At 40.5% G+C, this 24,783-nt stretch overlaps 2 protein-coding genes across 2 annotated transcripts; both read left to right on the plus strand.

The window, feature by feature from the left end:
- The first annotated feature begins 1,046 nt into the window (after nt 1-1,046).
- Nucleotides 1,047-6,215, plus strand: znf408 (zinc finger protein 408). Its single transcript, XM_061222288.1, has 5 exons — nt 1,047-1,172; nt 2,162-2,394; nt 2,631-2,698; nt 3,008-3,285; nt 3,388-6,215. Coding segments are annotated over exons 1-5 (2,562 nt in total). The 5' UTR covers nt 1,047-1,171; the 3' UTR covers nt 5,370-6,215.
- Nucleotides 6,216-7,170: 955 nt separating this feature from the next.
- On the plus strand, nt 7,171-24,155 carry f2 (coagulation factor II (thrombin)). The gene is made up of 14 exons (XM_061222838.1): nt 7,171-7,299; nt 7,849-8,009; nt 9,218-9,242; nt 10,125-10,187; nt 11,028-11,133; nt 11,213-11,346; nt 11,947-12,252; nt 12,777-12,878; nt 14,638-14,764; nt 17,520-17,687; nt 18,551-18,724; nt 19,378-19,556; nt 23,184-23,254; nt 23,938-24,155. Exons 1-14 carry the CDS (start codon nt 7,227-7,229, stop codon nt 24,091-24,093), a joined length of 1,845 nt encoding a protein of 614 aa, XP_061078822.1. The 5' UTR covers nt 7,171-7,226; the 3' UTR covers nt 24,094-24,155.
- Nucleotides 24,156-24,783: the final 628 nt, after the last annotated feature.

Consider the following 24,783-nt stretch of genomic DNA (forward strand, 5'->3'; position numbering starts at 1 on the left):
AGTGATCAAATATCAGTGAGAACTCAAGGGAGAGTTAAGACACCTAAATGCCAACTTTGGTCAAGCTTGCAACTCTGCAGACTCCAGAGAAAAGTGATATTACAAGATCCATTTATTCGTATGTGGCATCGGTTCACTGGCCACAAAAGTGAGAGAACACCACTTAAAGCACCAAAAATGTTGCTTCAATAACAAATGTCTGTGCTCACATTTACTGTAGCAACAAACGAAGATGCTGACCTGCTTGTGGTAGCTATGATTGGAGCCTGGATGTGTGCACTTGCTGTCATTGAACTCTGTATTGACATCATAAAGGTTAGTTAAAACAATGAAAATGGCGAACAGAGCAGAAATACATTTCTGACTGATATGGTTTTATTGTGCAGCTGGAAAGCTAAATCGCATCAAAAACTGTGGGAGGAAACTCACACAAACACAGGGAGAACATGCAAACTCCACACAGAGAGGCCCCGGCCGACAAGGATTCGAACCCAGGACCTCCTTGCTGTGAGTCAGCAGTGCTACCCACTGCACCATCCGTGCCACCGGAAATATTACTTGATTTATAAATTTGATTTGTGTCACCGATAACACCGAAACGGCTTGACACTTGACACTATATATATATATATATATATATATATATATATATATATATATATATATATATATATATATATATATATATATACACACACTATATATATATATATATATATATATATATATATATATATATATATATATATATAGTGTGTGTATATATATATATATATATATATATATATAGTGTATATATATATATATATATATATATATATATATTTTTTTTTTTTTTTTTTTCACCAGAGACGCAATTCATTATTTACAATATTGCTTGAAAAAAAGTACTTTCATAATCTCATTACTCAGTTTTACTTTTAGTGGTTAACTACGGCTAACTATTGCATGAGTCTGAAATAAATTTTACTTTATAACAATCGTTAACGTCGCTGCATAGCCAACGCAACTAAAAGTATGTTTGAGGAGGTGTTTCCTCGGGGAAGGTTTGTCTCGAAGGTACAACTTCCGGGCGGTGTCCTTGTTGGCTGGAGAATGATGATTTTCCCGGAGTTTTTGTTAAAAAAAGAAGGCATTACACTGGCCAAGGCGTAGAAGAAATCTAACCCTGAGTTAGTTAATTTTTTATTCTCATGTTCTTGTTTCTTGGTAGATGTGAGTAAATGTGTAACTTGCAACATCGTTCCGAATGGACATGCTTGCTAGCTAACATGCTAACTGTGGGCTATATCAATGGACTGACATATTGGTAGCTGTATAGTTAACCAACATTACCAACTTACCAACTACGTGATTTCAGCCTATAGATTTAGCTGTATCTGTCCACTTAGCTAGCGACAAACCACAAATCTTGCTAGTTACTAATCATTTAATTATGTAGCTAGCAAGCTCACAGGCTATTGCTTGCATTCTACCTGTAAGTTATCAAAATGGAGCGTTTCAATTTCATGTGTATTTGGGTGTCTTGAGTTTTTACGCTCAGTGGCTACACTAGCACTCGGATAGAATGTTTTTTTTTTTTCTAGACGTGCTTGCTCGTTGCACACGTAGCTTATGTAGCTACACAGGGCTTTGAATTACCAAATTGCCTACTACTGTATCCTCTTTTGCCTATTTTACGACGTTAACTAACATGGCAAACGTACTCTCTGTTTTATGCCTCGCACCGACATTCATTTCGTCAGATGTGCGCATGCTCATATATTTACGACAACAAGCTTTGATCTAAAATAGAAACTCGTTTGTGTTTTTTTCTTTTTTTTGTCTACGTTAACGTTTTTAACGTATTGAGGGCAGACTATTGCACACTGTAATGCTGGTCCGACATCGCAAAACAAATAACTTGTCGGGCTATTTATAAAATTCATAAAAAGTATTTGTTTTGATGTTACTTTGATTAATGTTGGTTATTTAAAGTCACATTGTAAATGAATACAAAAACTAGTAAATGTGTAACTTGCAACATCGAGGAACTATTCTATAGTTTACTTTATGTTCATACACAATATAGGTACGTTATGAATGGTAATGTGCCAATGGTAGCTAACCATACATTTTAAACAGGCTGTTGAGTTGTTGGCTGTTTTTGTTTTGGATTTAGTGTCTACGTACAGTGGAAAGGACCCCCTAAGATGTTTAAAGGATTCTGCTCCAGGCCAGGACTCTCTCCACAGGGTCCTGAAAGCGGTGCCTCGAGGCTTTACAGTGGGACCTTCCTTGACGAGCAGCGATCGCTTGGGACTTTGGTGTGTCGGGCGTGCCCTGCAGAAAGGGGCTCTCTTGGGCCTGCAGGAAGACCGAATCAAGAACACAGACGAAAGAGAAACACAGGAGGTACAGATTGGCCAGAGCGATACTTTCAGCACCAGGCTGATTCACATCACGCATTGCAACCAACTTTCATGCAAGCCGGTTGAATTGCTACATGCCGATCCAGTAAATCACGTAGCTGATGATTTTTAAAAAATTGGTAGTACTACTAGAATTAAATAATTCCAAATGTCCTCTGTACAAACTTGCATGGAATATTTTGCCGTCTAACAGAAGAGGAATATTTAATTTGTTCTTAGAGTGGGGGTGAAATACCTTGTGCAACAGCTTCCAGTGGACCAGATGGAGATGAGAGTTACTGGATGAGGTATGTCACCTCAGATAACACTTGCACTTTTATGACATTTCCAGGTTCAGATAGTAGAATAAGACCTGTGCCCTGACGCCAAATTTCACATTTCTCACGCGTACAATTGCTATGCCTTTAATATCTGAACTACACGTTCTCCTGTGTAGACACCATTAGTTTTTCCTACATTATAATATTGGTTTCCCACCCATGGCTGTCCCTGTCTGTATATTGCAGATTTAGCTGCCATTTAGCAGACATCATTCCACAGCACACAATATATTCCCCAGTAATGGCTTGTGATTTCTTCCTCTTGAAATCAAACAGATTCGCCTGTTTTGCAAAGAGTAAGGAGGACCAGAATGTGAGTGTCCATGAAGTTGACGGCAGGCTCTGTCTCACGGCTTGTGAGGATATCAATCCAGGAACGGAGCTGCTTCTCTGGATGGAGGATCGGCAGTGTCCTCCTCAACCACTGGAACTGGAAAAAAGCCAGAAAGGAAAAGTCACAATAGAAGGCAGTCCTGAAGAGGACGTGCCTTTTGAGGAAGGAGGGAACCAGCCTCATGATGACACTGCATTGGAGCAGGAGTCACAGCTTCCAGGTACCAGTCTCTGCAAATGTGTTTCCTCTTGCCTAACTGCACTGCACATTCACTGTATGGATGCCTTTTAATAAGTAACTGTTTGCTTTTGCTTATTTGCAGACATAACCAACACTTCTCGGGGGGCGTCAGTAGATGGGAACGGGAAGACCACGGTGCAGACCCAAATCAAAAGAAGGAAACCACAAATATATAGAATGAAGAAGAAACCCTTGAGGAACCTTGAAACGTGTGCCCCGAAACAGCCCAAGCACAATGGAGCGGGTGGAGGGTGGCGGGAAAAGAGTAATGCTTTTCCGGAGTTGTCCAACGTGCTCCTTAATGAAGGTGACGTTCCCTCAGGGCAAAGTGTAGGAGACCAAGGTGTCCCTGGCAGCAAGGTAGAAGAGCAGGGGCCCGGAGCCTCGAGAGCTAGCTCTCGCCTGGCTGCCAAACCCAGAAAGGTGCACACGCTCGTGAGCCGCATCCAGAAGAGGCTGCAGGAGCGGAAGATGAGGATCCTGGAGCAGCGCGTGGAGGAACAGGGCCCTTCTGAAGAATGCCCTGTGGAAGCCCCTCCTGGAGGCCCCAAAAATAGGGCAGCTCTCCAGGAAGCAGTCCCTACAGAAAAGGAGGAAGTACATCACTTTGCGAACCAGCAGAACCCCTATGACTTCCTCAAGGGTATATATGGAGGGGGAGGGAAGGGACCTCAGCAGGAGACTTTCGTGCCGGTCCCTGACCTGTTCCATTTAGACACCAGAGAGAGGCGGTACAAGTGTGATGAGTGCGACAAGAGCTTCTTCCAGCTGTGTCACCTGAAGAAGCACAGGTTCACACACTCCGACCTCAAACCCTACCTGTGTACGGAGTGTGGGAAGAACTACAGCTCCCAGGAGAGCTTCCGTGCCCACCTCCTGATGCACAAGGGGGAAAGGCCCTTTAAGTGTCAGCAGTGCGACAAGAGCTATGGTCTGAAGCGGGACCTGAAGGAGCACGAGGTCCTCCACACCGGCGAGCGGCCCTTTGTCTGCGACATCTGCGGGAAGGCGTTCGCCCGCCGGCCCTCGCTACGGATCCACCGCGAGGCCCATCGGGCCCGAGAGACCGGCATCCGGGCGGCGAAGATCAAGTGTCCTGTCTGCGGCAAGGAGCTGGCCAATTCGGGATCGCTGCGGAACCACATGAGGCTGCACACCGGAGAACGGCCGCACCCCTGCCCGCACTGTGGCAAGACCTTCCGGCAGCGCGGCAACCTGCTGGGACACCTGCGCATCCACACGGGGGAGAAGCCCTTCAGGTGCGACCACTGCGACCGCCGCTTCTCACAGGCGCCCGAGCTCCGGCGGCACCTCATCTCACACACGGGGGAGGCCTACCTCTGCCCCGTCTGCGGGAAGGCCCTGCGGGACCCCCACACCCTGCGGGCCCACGAGCTCCTGCACACAGGGGAGCGCCCCCACACCTGCGAGGTGTGCGGGAAGGGGTACACCCTCGCCACCAAGCTCCGCCGCCACCAGAAGTCCCACTTGGAGGAGAAGCCCTACAAGTGTTCGACGTGCGGCGCCGGCTACACACTGATGCAGAGCTTGGTCCGCCACCAGCAGGTCCACAAGAGGAAGGAGCAGAAGGTGGCTGGGGAGCTGGCAGAGGCCCTGGCCGCCCTCGAGCCTGGTCACCCGACCCCGGTGAAGGGGAGGCCGAGAAAAAGTGCCCAGAAGGCAGACTCCAAGCACAGGGCACAGCAGTGGGAGGGCCTTGCACCCCCCGGGGAGCAGATGGTTGTTTATGTCCAGGACATTGATGGTCTGACCGTGGAGCCCACCCCCGACGAGGTCATAATAAGCACTTCCGGATCCTTCCATGACGGGACGGCCTTCGCACCTGAGCACGTCGTCCACAAAGTGGTGGGCACCCCTGGCCAGCTGAGCCAAATGGCACAGGCGCAAGAGTGCGTGCAGCTGAATGAGGACGTGATAGAGATCATCGTGTCAGACGCCACTGAGAAGTGCATCATCGTGGAGGAGCACAAGGTCCCTGGAAATTTGGTGATTTTGCAGGGAGACGATGGGCTGAGCTCTGTGGCAGAGACTATTGAGATATAGCCCAGCGCTCTGCTCTGCTGTTGTTTTTGTTTTCTGACATTGAATGGTTTTTTTGTACGCCCAAATTATGATTATTTCATCATTGACAATGAAAGAGTGGTTTCTGGAGTATGAACACTTAAAACGTGGTTATTGGTAGGACTTGGTAGGACAATATACACATTGGTGTTTCTTTGCATGTTATTGGATTACTGTAGTCAATTTTGTAAACCAGACATTTTTATAATGTAATTGTTGTGGGACTAAAATAAACCAAAAAAGTCCGAAGTTGTAAGACCTGGTTAAGAGGCGTTTTGGTTAAGAGGCGTTTTCGTTCAGATTCCACTGTGACAGCAACAGCAGTGTCTCTGTAAGTTTTTAGCAAATATTGACAGTCCTGTGTGATGAACCCTGTTTGAGCACTAGCTGTCCTCTTCCAGTACCACGCTAGTGGTAACAAGTGTGGTTTTTGTGATTTGCATAGAAATAACCAAATTATTGTGAGGACTGTATCAAATGAGGTGCCGTTTCATGTAAAGTTTTTCAAAATTTGCCTCTTGCGTTCACAGAAACGTCTCTTCATGCCCTCCACAGCTATTTGCAGCAAGTAGAAAAGAGCCCATTTTACTAAATCCTAAATGGAAAATTTAGCTTTCACTTCATAACATTACATTTAAAATAATGTATACAGAAGCCTTAAATTACTTCAAATAAGTTGTGTATTTCCTGTTTATTTTGCTGAAATTGCCGTAAATTCTGACATCACCTTTGTACTGTGTGTTATCCAATATTTGAAGTCAAATATTTAAAGATCCAGGTCTTGCAGCTGAATCAATAGACTTTGATTTGGGGCTTCTTTTACGTTGAGCCCTGGCACAATATTGGGTTATTTATGGTTTTATAAAAACGTGATTGCAGACAGAAAATGATTTCAACATGGAAAAATAAATCTCCTCGTAATGATGATATTCATATTTATAAAGGTGTGGCTAAAATCTTGATTGACCAATGGAGAGTAGTCTTTTTTTATTTGTTTACTAACTTCTACGAGTACTTTCCCCCCAATCAATATGTAGGCTACTTCATTTTAGGCTTTGAGTGGATCCTTTAAGCTTGACTTACACAGCTTATGTTAATTCCTTACAATCTGCATACATTTTACTAAAGCATTTCAACTTAAATACATTGTTTGAGAGTACAACAGCAGTTACAGCTCTACGCAAATTCCCTACCGTTATGCTACACTGCCACCCACCCCTTGTTACTGTAGTAAAAGAAGCAACTGCATTTATGCAAGTGACACTTTTTCCCAGTTATCCTATACTAATAAAGTTTCATAATCAAAATCAAAACTAACATACGATTGAGCAAAGTCCACTATGTTGAGCTTCATTCTGGGACTTGCTAGGAAACTAGTGAAACCATAATGCACCACTCTGACTCCCAAATTATTTCATTTTATATTGGTTTTTTTCTCCCCTCAAAGCTTTCCACATAAGTCTCAACTCGTATGGATAGAGGTGATGGCCAAAGTACAAATGGTACACATACATCCAGAGAGAAAGTCAGGGCAAGAATTGTCTTTCAGTTTAGAGGCAAAACTAGGGTTGTTCTTCACCCGTTAATGACAGTATACTGTGCAGCATAACATCATAACATCTTTGAGCACAAAGCAGACAGGAGCAGTTAAGCACTATTACAAATTGAACAGAAAGGGAGCAATGGCCTCTTTTGAGTTCAGGCACTCCATATTGGTTCAATATTAACCGAGTGGTTGCGTGTTGTTTTAAGTGGGGGGTTGATGGCGGGTGGTGGGGGTCGGGAGGGGGTGCAGGGTGTCCTAGATTTTTGCCAGGAATTCAGTCACCGTCAGAAACAATGGGTGGAATACAAGCTCTTCGTCTCTTCTTTATGCTCTCCTCTCTTCTTCAAATCACACTTTGCAAAAATGGTAAGCTATATCTAACGCTGACAAATATTACTGACCCCTTTATTAAGTCCACTGTGATTGAGTAATAGATCCGTTTGTTTTATTGTTTATTTATTAGTGAACAATTTACTTTTGTCTCGAAAATAGTTTGACATGATGATAAAATGACACGAATGCTGGGTTTTTCAGACATAGAAAATCCAGAACAGTATTACATTTTTCAAAGTCTACAATTGTTTAATTTCAAATGTAAACAGCCAAAATGCAACCATAATATGGAGTTATCCAATTATATTGTATATTATAACATATCTGTTAATCAGTCCTATATACAAATTACCGTTTAATGCAGTGTAGCAATTCCCAGATGGGGCTCTACTGTTGTACTCTTAAGCAAGCTAGTTAACCTGAATTGCTTTACTACATATCTAGCTAACATAGCTACCTGTTTATTTGAACATCTTCACCCATTTGTATGTGTGAAGTGTGTGACATATAAGAGCACCTGCAATTATAGCAGTTTTAAAAGTTGAATCAGGATTTAATTAAAGTTTTGTCTATTACTGTAAGTATTTGTTGACAGACAGTCGGCTTCTCAAGTCTTCCTCCGTGCGAGGAGAGCAAACTCTTTCCTGGAGGAGGTAAAACCAGGCGATCTGGAGCGAGAATGCTTGGAAGAGATATGTGACCACGAGGAAGCTCGAGAAGTTTTTGAGCAGACTGAACTCACGGTGAGACAAGTCACAAACGGCACTATGCTCTGTAGTTACTTGCCTACCTTTAATACAAGGCCACAAATTCTTCCTGGTCAATGCTTAAGCATGGTGAAGGCCTGTTGAGAGACAGCAGCAAGACTCACAGACCACAACTAGAATAATCTCCAGACCTTTTGCCAGCTTTTTTTTTTACCAACGATGCAAAGATAGACTGCTGGCCAAGAAAGTCCAATTACCTTAGAGCCTCTAAAACATGGGAAGATGTATGAAAAGGGCTTTACTTCCTACATGGATCACACACAAATGCTGACGGTCTGCACTTTGACATTTATTTCAAATCCAGTGTGCTGGAGTATAGAATGAAATTAACAAAAAATGAGTCATTGTCCCAATATGTTAATGTATACTGTATATATACGGTACCAGTCAAAAGTTTGGACACACCTTGGCTTTTTCTGGCTTTTTAAAATTAATGTTTTATTTCCACTGTTTGTAATCAGACAATTTATATGTGGTCAGATGTGCAGATCTCAGCTTTTATTAAACCACATTTTTATACATTTTGGTTTCACCATGTCGTAGTTACAGCACTTTTCCTACGTAGCCCCTTTTGAGACAATTTAACATAATGTCAAAGAATATAGTCATGTCTTGTAATTGGTTGCATATCCATTGCATGCCATGACTTCCTGATGTGACCTAGCATCATCACCAGAGTCGGGATATCTTATTTTCAGGTTGCCCGACAAGCGATACTAAAACCTCTGTGCATTTTAATGGATCTCCCTGGAAATTGGGGGGTGGGACTAGATTCAGCTGTGAATTATGCTTTGTTTGTTGTACCACAACCTGAAAATATAACCATACTCTAGTGATGTTGATAGGTCACAGACTTCAGGATGTCAGGGCATGCAAACAATATGCAACCAGATAGAAAACATGACTATTTTATTTGACATTGTTAATTTATCTCAAACATTGAAATGCGGGGCTTTGTATAAAAAGTGCTGTAATTACTACATGGTGAAACCAATATGTAAAAAAAAATACCCCGTAATAAAATCTGCACTTTGGCCTCGTATGAATTGTTTGATTACAAACATAGAAAATAATACATGAAGAGTGTTGACTGGTACTATACATATATAAAATAATTTAAAATAGAATTTCTATTATATTTATTCAATATTAACTTTAAAATATAAAATTTTTCCCCAATCCAGACCAAATTTTGGAACAAATATAAAGGTAAGTAGCCATTTTATCTGTCATTTTATAATATAATTTTTTTGGGGGACAAACCGTAGTATTTGCTGTCAAAACCAAGTACCTGCTGTTAAGCCGAGAACAAGTGCAACAGGGTAAACCAAAAAATAATGGTGCCTTTATTGCCATATATGATGTTCAATGCCACTTGCTCTCCCTCATTATTTATGTATTTCTATTACAATTACAACAATTACTTTAGAGTATTTTGTAAATTATATGTTATGAAAAATATTGATGTAATTTATGTCATGATTCTTCAGCAGTTGTGTATTTTCAAAATGCACCATGGTCACTCTCCTATCAATTATATGAACAAAGTCTTTTCATTTAAATAAAGCCAATTAATCAAGTGAACTATTTATATTCTTTAATACATCTGATCTGATTATTCACTTGTCATTTACCTTAGATGAACCACCCAGTCCCATTTAAACATTAACATCTTGTTAACCATTCAGAAAAGAGGTGAATGTTTTCACTGGTAGCATATGATAATGGGAATGTATTCTACATGTATTAATATGAAATATGTCTAATTGAGACTTTTTAGGACCCTAAGGCTATCAAGCTCTATAATGATTACAGGAGACTTGAGAATTTATCTCCCCGGGCATACAGCCTTATTTCATTGCAGTTAGAAAATGTGTGCTTATAGAACATTGTAGTATATCTAAACATGCTTTTCAAGAAATGTATTTTTGTTTATTCAAAATTCAAAATACTGTTTTATTTTGTTGTGTTTTTGGGGCCTGGATTTAGAACATTTTTTTTTACATTTCTGTGTGTTTGAAGTATGTGAAGTGATGTTCTTCTTCACAAAAAGCATGTCTTAGTAACTTAACTTTTTATTTTTATTTCAAGATTGTAACGGTGATGGACCCAGAGACATTGATGGTTTGCAAGCATTGAGGACATGCTTGGCTGGTAACAAAAATTTTATATACAATATACAGAATACAGTGGGCTCCAGAATTATTGGCTTGATAAAATTGAAGAAAAATGGCTGCATATAACATGCAACACAAATGATAATCTATATTTCCATATTATATATCTATATTACATTTCATGTTTCAATGTTTTTTATTCAGTAATCTCATTATTTCCTAAGTGTCAGAATTATTGACAGCCTTAAGGTAAAATAAATTGGGTAAACCGAATTATGGTAAATAAAAATGGCAATGCAATTTGACTTAATTTAGTTTATCTTAGTCTAAAGGACCTGTCATTCCATCACTTCCTGTTTCACTAGAGTATAAAAATGCATGCAAATGGGTTATCAGCATTGTAAAAGCCAAAATAACTGTCAGCTCAGAAGGGACAGATGGCAACTACAAACTAATTTCCAAAATGTATGTCAGTGGAAGGACACAGTGGAAATGTAGGTATACATTAGCCCATGTAATTACCACAGCATGAGATCATCTGAACATCAACAACAAAAGCTTGTGGTTGTGACTGACAGATACATATCTGTGCTAACTGTTGTGTTGTGTGTGGCTTGTAAAATACAAAATAGTCCCTGACTCTCCTGTAGTACTTTGTGGACTGTAGTGTGTAAAATAGTCACTGGCTCTCCTGTAGTACTGTGTGGACTGTAGCCTGTAAATTGTCTGCAAAAAAAAAGTTAGTCTTTCAAAATGTATAGTCTTAAATTTGTAATGCCCAAGTTAATAATTGAAAAATAATACAACAGATTATAATTGACAGCACCAATTAAACATGGTAGAGCTAGATCTGACCTTTTTGTTTTTTGTTTTGCAGGGAATTGTTCAGCTGGCACTGGTGGGAACTATATGGGTGACCGCTCTGTAACTGTATCAGGACGGCAGTGTCAGTACTGGTCCAGCAAATTCCCACACAGAATCACGTAGGTTTCAACATTACCCGCCCTCCAACATCTAATATACTTCCAGAGGAGATGATTTCTGACTAGAAATGTTCCTCAGGGAATTTAACGTTTCACTTGATGCAACCCTGAAAGAGAACTACTGTCGGAACCCAGACAACAGTCCTACAGGGCCCTGGTGTTACACCCGGGATGCCACTGTCAGGAGAGAGCCGTGTGCAGTCCCAGTGTGCGGTAGGTTCCTGGCCTTTACCTCTGGTCTGTGCCCATTTCCTTTAGAAAGACCTCCACATCCTGCTTCCTTCCCCTTCACATCACAGTGTCCTGCAAATGGAGCACATGCCTCCCAAAGGCCACATTGGTTAAGTACAGGGCTGACAACTCTGTATTAAATTCAAGCAGTAGGCTAACTGAGTGAGAACCTTACGTTGGGGGTAATTGGGGGGCCAGGTATGGAAAGCCAGATTTGGTGGGAATTTGCTCAAAGGACACATCTTCTACAGCACCACAATCCTTATATGGGGGCATTTGATTTCTCTTTATTCCAGTAGAAAGTGTACCCCTTATTTCCCTACCAACACATCTTTCGGCAGATGCTCAGTTCCCATCGAAGTGCTAACCAAGCCCAACCCTGCTCAGCTTCAGCAGTTAGTCATGTCCAGGGTGTGGCTTTTGTCATCTGCTTTCCTAGAAAAAAGGTTTCCTTTTGTCTGTAAGGATGTGGATGACGAAGATGTCCTGTGGTTGTTGACATTTGACACATTTCTTTTTTCCTGTAAGTTTAACATTGTGGTAGACTTACAAGTGTGCCTGTTGTGCATATCTGCTCCACAGGTCAGCCTTTTGTGCCTCCCCCAACACCTGCTGTCACAGATACGAAAGAGGTACACGTAAAGAATGACTGCTTGGCCAACAACGGCATGGACTACACAGGAGATCTCTCGGTCACCATGAGGGGCTTCAAGTGTCTGCCCTGGAAGTCCCCTGTGGCAGTGGGTCTCAGTGCAGGGAAAGATTTCCTTCCGGAAGTCGAGCTGGTGGGGAACCACTGCCGAAACCCAGATGGGGACCTGGAAGGGCCCTGGTGCTTTGTGGACAAGCCCAACATCACCATGGACTACTGTGACCTGGAGCTGTGTGGTGAGTTAAAGATGCTCTAAAAGAGGCAGCTGTCTGTTTTCTGCAATCAATAGTCTACCATAAATTGGCTGGCATAGCTAATCAGAGCTTGAATCTCTACCAAAACTTGATGTGGCCACTAATGTCATCTCACTACCAAGAATGGGGTGACTAATCAAGGTTAATATCACTACCAAGAATCTACCAAGAACTAACCAACCACTGCTTGTGTTTATGGACCAATTCAGTTCATTGAATCCATTGAAATGTCCATGGGGATTTCTTCCATGATACATTAATTAACTATTACCATCATTGATACTGTTATCGGAAGCACATCCTGTCTGCATGAACTCAGGAGGAGGTGATAGAATGCCAAGATCACAAGCATCCTTGTGCCAATGAATAAATAAATAATAATTTATCACCAATAGCATGTTAAAAGGTTGACACCATCCAACAAAACTGATAGCAGTGTAGGCCAGGGCTGCAGGCAGATATATCTTATCCATAAATAATATGCATGAATCTCTGTCTTCCCGCAGATGAACCCATTGATGATTATGACACAACCCGAGAAAGGGCGGTGGGCGGAGGGGCAAAAAAATCCTTTTTTAGCCCCAGAACCTTTGGCCAGGGAGAACTGGGTAGGTGCATCACTGGGAGGGGTCCATGAACAAGTGGACAAGAGGTCCAGGTGGGAGAAATGAACCAAATGTTGTTTTCATACTGCTAGTTTGCATAAGCTCTAAAGTATCAGCTCAAGAGTGTTTCAGAAGAATTAGCAGAGGTGAGGCACAGGACACAGTGATGCTGAGGCTCCTTAACATAAATAGTGCCGATAGACAATACAAAGTGGAAACCCCACATACTTACACAAAACTTAAATGTTTGCAATGAAGGCCCTGATGAAGGCCTGTGTGCCGCAATGCGTCCGTGCGTGTTTTTAAATTCTAGCCTACGCATTAGCCATATAATAAAAGCTTTTTAACACATCCACAACAAGAGCGCCATGGTCGCCGTCCTTATCTTATCATTCTCATTACCCTTGTTCGAAAGAGCACCTTTTTAACTGTTTACCACAGACACGCTCCTCTCTGTTTTCGGTGTAACAGAGAGTTCCATGCAGATTTTTCTGGAAAGGGTGCAGGTGGCACCTCAGTTAAGACTAAACATTTAATATTATGATTGCAACAATCTCCATACAGTTTTGGAGCATTTTTGTGTTCCAAACAAGTGTGGACAAAGTCGCAGAAATATATGTCAGGCATGTTAAGAACTTGTCAAATGTCAAATTCAGGATATCATCAAGGGTCAAGGGTCATCCAGGAAACTAGACAAATGAGAACATTTGCACTAAAAAGAGAACTAATAACTGCACCCTGGGACAATGGTGACTCCAGTTACTCTACAAGTGGAATTCCTAGTTTGGAGAAAAAAAAAAAGTTAAAAACAGCTTTGTTCCCCAGTCTTGTCTTATGTGGGAGTTCATCCATTCATTATCCTAACCTGTTTATCCTGAACAGGGTCGCAGGGGGGCTGGAAGGCAGGAATACACCCTGGACAGGTCGCCAGTCCATCGCAGGGCACACACACTATTCACTCACACACTCATACACTCATACCTATGGGCAATTTAGACTCTCCAATCAGCCTAACCTGCATGTCTTTGGACTGTGGGAGGAAACCGGATTACCCAGAGGAAACCCACGCAGACATGGGGAGAACATGCAAACTCCGCACAGAGGGGCCCCGGTCGACAGGGATTCGAACCCAGGACCTCCTTGACCATCCGTGCCGCCCTATGTGGGGAGTTATAATGTGGATATAATAGTTGTAATATGGGTGCTGCATATTAGGCAACACCCATCTCAGAGGCTGCAAAACTGTTGATCTTATTGAAACTAATGCATATGATCTAGCATTTTTAGCAGGCATTCAGACACACACGCGCACACACCAACCAACATGTTGTACATACTTATTATGTTGGGCCTCTGGTAATGATTATAGTTGTATGCAGTGATATGTTTTATGTGATATAAAAACAGTTGTTAGATATAAATATAATCCATTTATCAGATTTAGCAAATAGGCCCTAGTCCTTATCTTTGTTGTAGTCTTATCACTTGAAATTGTACTTCTGAGGTCTTTCAGCGGTCTTTCCCTGGTTAAGGGTAGGCACTTTTCACTTTGTTGTACATTGCTCTGAATAATTGCGTCTGTCAAATTGGCAATAATGCAATGTAATAATGTAATGGTTTTTGTAGTTTACCTGTATATTTCATTTTGTAGACCTCTGACGTCAGCCTTCATGAATGGACTGTCAGTCAGCAATCCTCATTGTTTTACGGTTTCGTGCAGGCCTGAACTAATTCCCCCATTTCTGCTGGCCTGAAATTTCAGTGTGTGGAGTGCGACCCAAGTTCGAGAAGGAAAGGAAACAGGACGACACCGAGGAGGAGCTGCTGGAGTCATACCGGGGAGCCAGAATTGTGAAAGGCAAAGAGGCACAAATAGGGAGCGCACCATGGTACGAACGCTTGCGTTAACACGGAACACGTCGACACCACCACATCCCGTTTATCTTTCTTTAAAATCCCACTGAAAGCCTTTTTATAAATGAAAAACCATATCTGTGATCAGTCACTCATGTTTTCCATGGTGTCCCTGGACAAAAAAGCTGACATACAGATTACACTTATATAGATTACAAAAGCACGGTAAAAAATGTTGGTAACACTTTACAATAAGGTTAAATGAATTGGCATGAACTAATATAGTTGTTCACTTACTACTGAGAAGTTAATCTGTACAGCTTTGTGTATATATATATATATATCAGTACAGTACTGTGCAGAAGTCTTAGGCACCCTAGACTTTAATATATATATTTGTTTCTTTTTTTGTGTGTTAGTATAAAAGATACCAATTTTCCAAGATATGAGATTTCCAAATATTCATTTTCCAAAAGATTTAATATTACAGAGACATTTTTGTATTTAATTAAAAAAAGTAACTACTTTTTACATAAAAACTTGATCAAGGCTGTCTGAGATCAGAAGCAAGGAGCCAACTAAAGTCTGCTGAAGAACTGAGCCAAGTACTCTAACATGCTTGGAACAACCTCCCTGCTGATTGTCTTAGCCAAAGCTGTCCTGCAGTTCTATATCTCAGAAAAGTGATGCAGTTTTAACGCCGAAGGGTGGTCCACAAAAATATAGATTAGATTCAGCTTTTACCTATTCTGCCAAATTACTAAAATGTAATGTAAAATGTATAGTATGTTTATTTAGGAGCTTTCATTGAATTATTTGTTAAAGAATCGTATCTATACAGAATGTTATACTGGTACCTAAGAATTTTGCACAGTACTGTATATATACACATTACATTACATTACATTATTGGCATTTGGCAGACGCTGTTATCCAGAGCGACGTACAGTTGATTAGACTGAGCAGGAGACAATCCTCCCCTGGAGCAATGCAGGGTTAAGGGCCTTGCTCAAGTGCCCAATGGCTGTGCGGATCTTATTGTGGCTACACCAGGATTAGAACCACCGACCTTGCGTGTCCCAGTCATTTATATATACGTATATATATACATATATATATATATATATATATATATATATATATATATATATATATATATATATATATATAGTTATCATATGGTTTGCTAATGTATATATTGTAATACATTAGTAGTTAACAAAGGAAACAATGAAAAGTTTCTAATAAATGTATTTGTAGGTCAATTAATTCATCCTTCCAAACTGCATTAGTTAATGCCAATGCATATACTGATTAGGGATGTGTCAAATCCTCAGTTTTTGTAACAGGTTACCTTCCCATTTTTTAAACGGTTGACCGGTTAACTGATACTGCTTTGACCGCTAGGGATCGTATCTTTTTATTAATTAATTAATCAATTTATTTTGAATTACTGATAAATGTAATTGCATTTTCAAACTTTATTTTGGGCCATCTCAATAGTCAAATGTTAACACTGTACACCTGATCATAGTAAGTCAGCCTAATTGCCAAATTAAATATTTACATTTAGGCTACTTTGACATTGTGCAGTGTAACCTCACAGTAACCTTACAATCAGCCAAATGCCATTAATGTAATGCAATGTACTGTAACAGTTATAATTCTTCATGTTTTCATCCCTTGTCCCTTTGGCTTCTGTCTGATAGACTTGATTCGCATGTAATCTGTAAATATGCTGCTGTGAACAACTTTGTTAGACTTTGTTGTGCACTCAAACATTCCGGGGTCACGCAATATTTTGCTGATAGAATATAAGACCGGGTCTATTTTACCATAGGCGACTGGTCTAATTATTTTACTTTCATGCCAATACAGGTCTCTGTACAATTTGCTATATTTTTATGTAACGCGGAACTTTCATTTTATATGCCAATGCGTTTTATATGGCGCGGGACAATCGTGGCGGTGAGATTAACACTTTCGATATGCGATGCATAAATAGTCTAATGATAATGTATTGCTTTATGTATTTTTATGTAGATACCGCATAGTGGAAAGCAAAGTTCAGTTTGAATTTGCGTGTCTACGAATAAACACAGATGAAGAAACGCCATAGAATAAACCAAAAGTGAACTAATATCTACAGATTTAAAACACACAAAAATATTTGACAACTATAGTGCTGTAGCATTCAAATCCATGCGGTGTTTGCATTCTTAACCCTCTGAAATGGCCGCCAATTGCTTGTGGACAGCGTATCGTAATATTTTGTGCAACATTTGTCCAATGATGTATTGCTTTGTTTATTTGTAGATACAGCATAATGTTCATACGTTCAGTTTGCGGGTAGTTTGAATTTGCGTGTCAACGAATAAACACGGATCTTCTGTGAACCTTACATAACGTTACAATAAGCCATAAGTCAACCAAGAGCTACAGAAATTATTCGGTAACTCTAAAACTGTAGCATTCAATTCCCTGTGGTGTTTGCATTTTAAACCCTCTGAAATGGCCAGATTGCTTGCTCGAACTACGGAAGCTTGTCGATTGCCAGTTTAGAATAGTTTAGAACCGCAATAATATGCCTATTGAACTTGCATTTATATTAAACTGAACTCACCATTTCACCTTCAATACTGATATCGTGAAGTGTGACCAAAATGTCTTTAGTTGGTTTTAAAGAGCAGCAGTTGTTTGAGTGTGATGCGGTCAGGGAGGGCTGATCGGGGGAGTGAGGCTTTCTGGGGAGACGGGCTGAGTGACGGCTTCTGGTTTGGGGGACTTCAGGCAGGTGATGCTCTACAAGAGGAGCCCCCAGGAGCTGTTGTGTGGAGCTAGCCTCATCAGCGACGAGTGGATCCTCACCGCCGCCCACTGCATCCTCTACCCGCCCTGGGGCAAGAACTTCACCGTCAACGACATCCTCGTCCGCCTCGGCAAGCACCTGCGTGCCAGGTAGGTTATAACAGGTTATAACAGGTGTCAGGACTTGTTCACTAGGGTGATATTTTTGCTAGTTTTGTTTGGCTAGGTAAGCTGTTTATTGTTCATATGGAAGTGTATATCAATCTATTGCGTTGTGCTGTATAAAAACAGTTTTTAGATATAAATATAATCCACAAATCAGATTAATCAAATAGGTCCGAGTCCTTATCTTGGACAGTGGGGTCTAAAGGTTTGAGACCACCAGTGAAAATGTTTCTATTTTGCATTCTTTACTAATTTAATACAAACTTTTCCATTACAAATTATATTATCTGGACAACCATTTGAGCAAAAGTTGAAAAGTCAGAATTTCTTAGTATTGGTATGTCCCCCTTTTGCTTTAATGACAGCGTCCACTTGGGCTGGCATGAACTCCACAAATCTGTGCAGAACCTGATGATCCATGTTATCCCAGCATAATTTGACAATATTCCAAAGAGCTTGTGATGTTACTGAATACTTTGCTTTTGTCAGTCTTCAAGTGGTCCCCATAAATATTCAGTGGGGTAGAAGTCAGGTCATTGTGCATTGTGCAGCACTCATTGCTCTTCTTTGCTCTTCTTTGCTCTTCTTTGGTCCTCAAGTAGTTCTTGCAAAGCTTTCAAGTAACTTTCATTTGTTTCAAATTTTTCAAAATCCCAAAACGTTCAGTTTATTTTCACAATTACATGAAAACCCCCCCCCCCAGATTTTCAATGTGGTCTCAGACTTTTGGACCCCACTGTACCCCACTGTATATATATGAAACTTAGGATGCCCCTGGGAAATAAACAAATTCAGTTTCCTGCCAGTAATGCAAATGCCACCTCTTTGATGCCACACCTCACCCTCAGATTCGAAAGAGACACAGAGAAGATTGTGGCTATTGATAAAATCATTGTCCACCCGAAATACAACTGGAAGGAGAACCTTAACCGGGACATCGCCCTCCTGCACTTGAGAAAAGCCATCACCTTCTCCGATGTGATCCACCCCATCTGTCTCCCAACAAAGAAAATCGTAAAGACGTAAGGAGAACACACTTCAAAAGACCACACAGGCACTTTTCCATGCAACTACAACAGACACTAGTTAGTTTCAAAATGACATAGCAATTCAATAAGCTATAATTGCATATTAATTGCATATGTGTCGGCCAAAATTTGTATTTACCTCCATATTGGATGATCCAGTAAGCAATTAATTATTTTCTTTTTTTATACGGTGGGTTTTATAGATCTTTTGTGTTCTGAAAAAAGCTAGCCTTGTGTGTTGGACATATAGTCCTGCTAAAAAGAAAAACAAAATGCATACCTTGTTTTCGTGAGTGCAGACCAATGGACTTGACAATAAACCTTCAGGAAAGGTTGCAGTTGCATTGGACTTATAGTTGGGTCATGTAAAACCAACTGCATGAAAAATGTAATCTTTGCCAGGGGTGTTTGCATTATACCAGGGCTGCCAATAATTACAATAAAGACTTTGGTTGATCATACATACAGTAAAAAAGCAAAAGTGTCAGTACAGGTGTGTCAAACTGGTTCCAAGATACACATGTGAAAAACCTTTTAGGTTGTCTGATTCAGGTTTGGCACTGAATGTCAATTATGGTGTTAATGTGAAATTTTATGTTTTCTAAACTTAGGTGAGTTGGTTTGATAGGATTTTTCTCTCCACACAGCTTGATGTTCGAAGGCTATAAAGGGCGTGTCACAGGCTGGGGGAACCTGTATGAAACGTGGTCTTCCTCTCCACACTCACTGCCCTCCACTCTGCAGCAGATCCACCTTCCCATAGTGGACCAGGTCACCTGCCGGAGGTCCACCTCCATCCATGTCACTGATAACATGTTCTGCGCAGGTAAGTTCCACCTCGACCCACATCAGGTTAGATCAGATGCAATTAGATTAAGACTCCGTAACTCTGGTACTGGAGAGCTGCAAGTTCTGATGGCTTCCATTTTTAGTCGGCACTTAAATGACCAATTAAAGCAGCTGGTTACACAGTCTACCTGCTTTATTGGAACTGAAGCGAGCTTTACGGTTCCAGCGGAAAGCCTCCTTAGGTAAATCTAATTGTACAACTGAATACAATAGTATAGCCGTCATTGGTTGAAAAGATATATGGTTGAGATTTCATGGTTTCACCTGGGACTGAAGGGGTTAATTGAGCTGCAGCAGAAATGTTTCCACTCCACATTGGGCATATAGTACCTCTCATTTTTAAAACATATTTGTTTTACTGTTGTTTTTTTTACATGCAACTTGAATACAACAAGGATGTCACATTGAGACTGAAAGCTATTTTACAGCGGCGTGCAAAGATTTTGGCACCCTTGGTTTAAATGTCTGTTACAATCTGTTACAACAAACCTGAAACTCATGCACAAAGTTGAACATGAGACCTTTCTGCAAATTATATAGCATTATATAGCATATATTTTTTTACTGTTTATAAATTATTTTAAAAAAGCAAAAGGGCCCTGTGCAAAAGTTTGGGAACCCTTTTGGATTATTCTTTGTTACTTTTAAAAAGATTATTACTAAGGCCCAGACCCAGGTGATTTACTCGTTAGGGCTTCAACGAGTCAGGTGGGTATAATTTCAGGGCTGAACTTTTTACACTGAAGTAACTCCATGCCTTCTAAGGTATCCAACTGCAGTGGTTGTTCTGTCTGGTTGTCCAAGGATTTCAGAATGAAGATGGTTAATTTCCACCAAGAGGGAGAAGGCTACTGAAAGTCTATCAATGTTTCAAACAACCTATTTCCACTGTAAGAAACATTATTAGAAAATGGTTGAAGCAGAGAAATGCTCAGAAGAACCCACAGATCACTGCAAAAGAGCTGCAAAATGAGTAGCAAATAAAGGACAACAATGCAACATACTAAACAACTAAAACCTACATGGCAGAGTTGCCAGAAAAAACTCAACAGAAAATTAAGTGTCTGAAGTATGCAAAATAAAACATTGAGAAGCCTAAAACCTTTTGGAACAATGTGCTTTGGACTTTTTGACCACCGCCAAAGAAGGTATGTTTGGAGAAAAAAGGGTGAAGCCTTTGTAGAGAAGAACAACTTGCCAACTGTGAAGCATGGAGGTGGATCCATTATGCTTTGGGGTTGTGTGGCAGCTGGGGGCGCAGGAAATATTGTTCGAGTGGAAGGAAGAATGGATTCCACCAAATATCAAGAAGTTCTAGAGGCTAATGTTCAAAGGTCAGTCCAGACTTTTAAGTTGAAGAGAGGTTGGGTATTTCATCAATACAAAGCATACCTCGAAATAAACCATGAATATTTCTGAGCTAGAGGTGTTCTGCCAGGAAGAATGGTGAGAAATTCCAAAAGTGAGAATTGAAAGACTCTTAGCTGGCTACAGGAAGCATTTTTCATTTTCATATTATTTAAGTGTAAGTGTAAAAAATTAAGCAAGTAATCTTGCTTTAAAATGTGAAGAAATCATGTTTACCAATGTACCATTTAGATGTCAGGTTCACTTAGATATTAATTGTAAAAGGCTCTTTGATCAGGGGTGCCCAATATTCTGCACACTACTGTATATGTGAGAGCAAGCTGAGTAACAAGTACAAAAGCTAAGGATACATAGCACAGGTGCTACCATGAAAATCACACAAGGACCACAAAGTACTATATATGAAAAAACATTCCGTTTTTTTTCTGCTTGAAGTATAAAAGAATTCGAGAGCTTGGGTTTCAAGATAATTGACATTCTACAACTCGATCATCATCCTTATGAAAATGCAATGTATAAAAGTATACAGCGGGCTCCAGAATTAATACCACCGTTAATAAATATGCACAAAAAGCTGTAAACAAAAAAGTATTAATGATTCAATGGAATCAATCAAAGTCTTACGTCTTATGTTTCGAATAAGAAATGTATTTCTCCAAACAGGTTACACAATTATTCATAATAAAGCCTAATTGTCTTTATCAGATAGATCACTTTGTTCTGAGCCCTGACAGGCACCCCTGGTTTAATACTTTTTGCAAACACAGATATTAATCTTTTCCTATAATTTGTGATACGTTTGGTGAACACGTGGCCAAAATGAATACCATGGACTCGTAAATGCAGCGGAGTAGGCTATGGCAAGCAACATTTTTAAGCGGGTAATCTGTAAATACCAGTGTAAATATTTCACGTCAAACTTAAATTCAACAACTACGTGATATAAACGTCAGTGCGTTTCAACCTGAAAAGAGCATATTGTTCAGCACGTCACTTGTATAATTACCAAGGACATGTTGCCTCTTAATTTTGTTCAGATAAATAAAGGCTTTCTCGAGCCAGAATATGCCATCGGTACTTCCACGTTGGAAAGGAACACAGTAGAGTGAAGATAAAGTTGGGAAGATAAAATCCGACATTTTTGTATTGTATTACCTCGAAACGAAATGAAACGAAAAACTGCATGAGATGGGAACAACTGGATAGGATTTTGCGATTGCGGACCGATAGCTTAATAGCTCAATCAATTGTAAAACGCAAAATCGAAAAAATGGTTGCTTGTTACATTTACATGCAACGAGAAACCAGATTTCTTAAAACCAACCGAAAAACGATTTTTTTTTTTCACTTTTGAAAAAGCGTGAAGTCGCGTAGTAGCGGGCAACTCTGTCTACAAGTAGCCAATGTGAGAAGTGAGTAGCTTATTGCTGAATATCTTGGTATTGATGTTAAGAGTTTAGAATTTTACCCCTTGTCAGAGTCATGCCTTCAAAATATTTACAGTTCGGACATATTACTGGTGATATACTGATATAGACGTAGTCTTTTGTGCAACCATAAATTCATTCAAGAAATTTTTTGCCCAAGTTTTTTTTCCTGAAATGATGCCCATTTTGCATATACATATATAATAAATGTGCTTATGCTGAATTGTATTTTGGCTATGGTCCAGCCTATTGGAGCATGCTTGCACAGCCTATTACAGTAGTTCTAAAAATAGATTTTTTGAAAATAGAATGTTATCAGTTAACCAAACCATGAAAAAATATTTTTTTAAATGCCCATCCCAAGCACTTACAGTGCTCAGCGGTATGTTTAACCATTTATGTTTTTTTCCCCCCTACCCATTACTCGACTTCTGATCAATTACCATCTGTGTCTTCTGAATGGACAATTCTTTGGCTTTTCCCATGCTGATGGTTGACAAAGGAATACTTCATCTTTTTTAGTTCAAATAAAAAGTGTGCTCATACTTTTATGGGGGCGGCCTGTAGCGTAGTGGTTAAGGTAAATGACTGGGACCCGCAGGGTCGGTGGTTCTAATCCCGGTGTAGCCACAATAAGATCCGCACAGCTGTTGGGCCCTTGAGCAAGGCCCTTAAGCCCTTGCTCCAGGGGAGGATTGTCTCCTGCTTAGTCTAATCAACTGTACGTCGCTCTGGATAAGAGCGTCTGCCAAATGCCAATAATATAATGTAATGTAATGTATTTGGCTGACACTGGTGAATCATTCCAGGGTACAAGCCTGAGGATGAAAAAAGTGGTGATGCGTGTGAAGGTGACAGTGGTGGTCCTTTCGTCATGAAGGTAAAGAAGCCGTATCGATTATTTCTCTCTCTTTACTTATTTGTGTGTCCTGTTTTTCTTTTAAGAGACTCCAGTACCCAACTATTCCATGAAATGTAACAGACGGAAACTAAGTTGGAATGGCATCTCAATGTACTCCGGCCCTTATGAACCGTCTCTCACAGGAAGTGACATAACATCACGCCAGAGCTCTCTGCCATGTTGAACGCTTGCTTGAGTCATACCCACCAGGCAGCAATTGCATAATTATGTCACATATTTAAATCTGTACCTCTCCTCCATACTGCGATAAACCACATCCAGGCAACACCTTGGGGACAGTGTAACAGGTGTAAGATAGTTGTGATGTCACTTTACCTGTGTAAAACAGACAAGAGCTCCACCAATCATGGGGCACTTTGGTCATCACCAACCAAAGGGCAGATATCTTCTGGCTATAATACCTACCTACCTGTGTGGGTATTAGCCAGAGAGTAGCACCCAACAATCACTGCAGGCATGGTTCCATTTGATTTTAGCCGGGTGCTCCACGATTGATGGAGCCATTTTCTACCAATAAGGTGACCCCACTGCTGTCTTTCCCCACTCTGGTAACACTCTTAGCATTATCATTCAGCGATAGCCTTGGTGCACAATCTTCATAGGAAGCTGATAAAATTGGTATTCTTTCTGTCATTTAACAGAGTCCAGATGATAACCGCTGGTACCAGGTTGGTATCGTGTCATGGGGAGAAGGATGTGACAGGGATGGGAAATATGGATTTTACACCCACTTGTTCCGTATGAGGAGGTGGATGAGGAAGGTCATTGAAAGAACAGGAGAAGATGATGAGCAGTAGGCTTCATAATTATTCAAGCAGAATGATTAAAAAAAATAAAGTATACGTTGGTTAAGAGTTAATGCTTTTCCGTTGTACTTTTTCCTTATAAATGGAAATGCTTTCTAATGATTCACAACCATTAGTGATTACATTAAATATCTCTCTCATTGAACTTTGTCAACTTCTTCAAGGTGTAATGCTGAAATACAGCATGCAAATACAATATATGAAATGAAAACCAACTCAGTTGAACTTTGAGTGACTGAAAAATTGAGCACATGTGATTAGTGGCATGGCTGATGAAGTGAGAGCTCATACAATGTGCTACACATCCAAAGGTTTTTAAGGGAATTCACTGTCTACAAGAATCTACTTCTACCACGGCACCTTCCACCGAGGATTGTTAGCTTCAACATTTGAAACAGTGGATATTTATTTGCCTTGATTCAGTCAACCAATGTATATACACTCAGTGAGCACTTCATTAGGTATTTATGAGACTTATTAGACTTTCAGACTTATTAGATCTACTGCTGTAGCCTATGCATTTAAGAGGTTTGATGTGTTGTGTGTTGTGAGATACTCTTCTGCATACCACTGTTGTAATTTGCTTTACTGTCACCTTCCTGTCGGCTTTGACCAGTCTGGCCATTCTCCTCTGACCACTCTCATTGACAAGGCGTTTCTGCCTGCAGAACTGCTGCTCAC

This window comes from Conger conger, chromosome 15 (genome assembly GCF_963514075.1).
Source record: "Conger conger chromosome 15, fConCon1.1, whole genome shotgun sequence".
NCBI classification, from domain to species: domain Eukaryota; kingdom Metazoa; phylum Chordata; class Actinopteri; order Anguilliformes; family Congridae; genus Conger; species Conger conger.

Coding starts and splice junctions, on each gene's coding strand:
- znf408 (XM_061222288.1), top strand. Junction 2,395..2,630: donor ACGAAAGAGAAACACAGGAG/GTACAGATTGGC, acceptor ATTTGTTCTTAG/AGTGGGGGTGAAATACCTTG. Junction 3,286..3,387: donor GCAGGAGTCACAGCTTCCAG/GTACCAGTCTCT, acceptor GCTTATTTGCAG/ACATAACCAACACTTCTCGG.
- f2 (XM_061222838.1), top strand. CDS start 7,227: ATGGGTGGAATACAAGCTCTTCGTCTCTTCTTTATGCTCTCCTCTCTT. Junction 8,010..9,217: donor TTGAGCAGACTGAACTCACG/GTGAGACAAGTC, acceptor TCCCCAATCCAG/ACCAAATTTTGGAACAAATA. Junction 12,253..12,776: donor CTGTGACCTGGAGCTGTGTG/GTGAGTTAAAGA, acceptor GTCTTCCCGCAG/ATGAACCCATTGATGATTAT.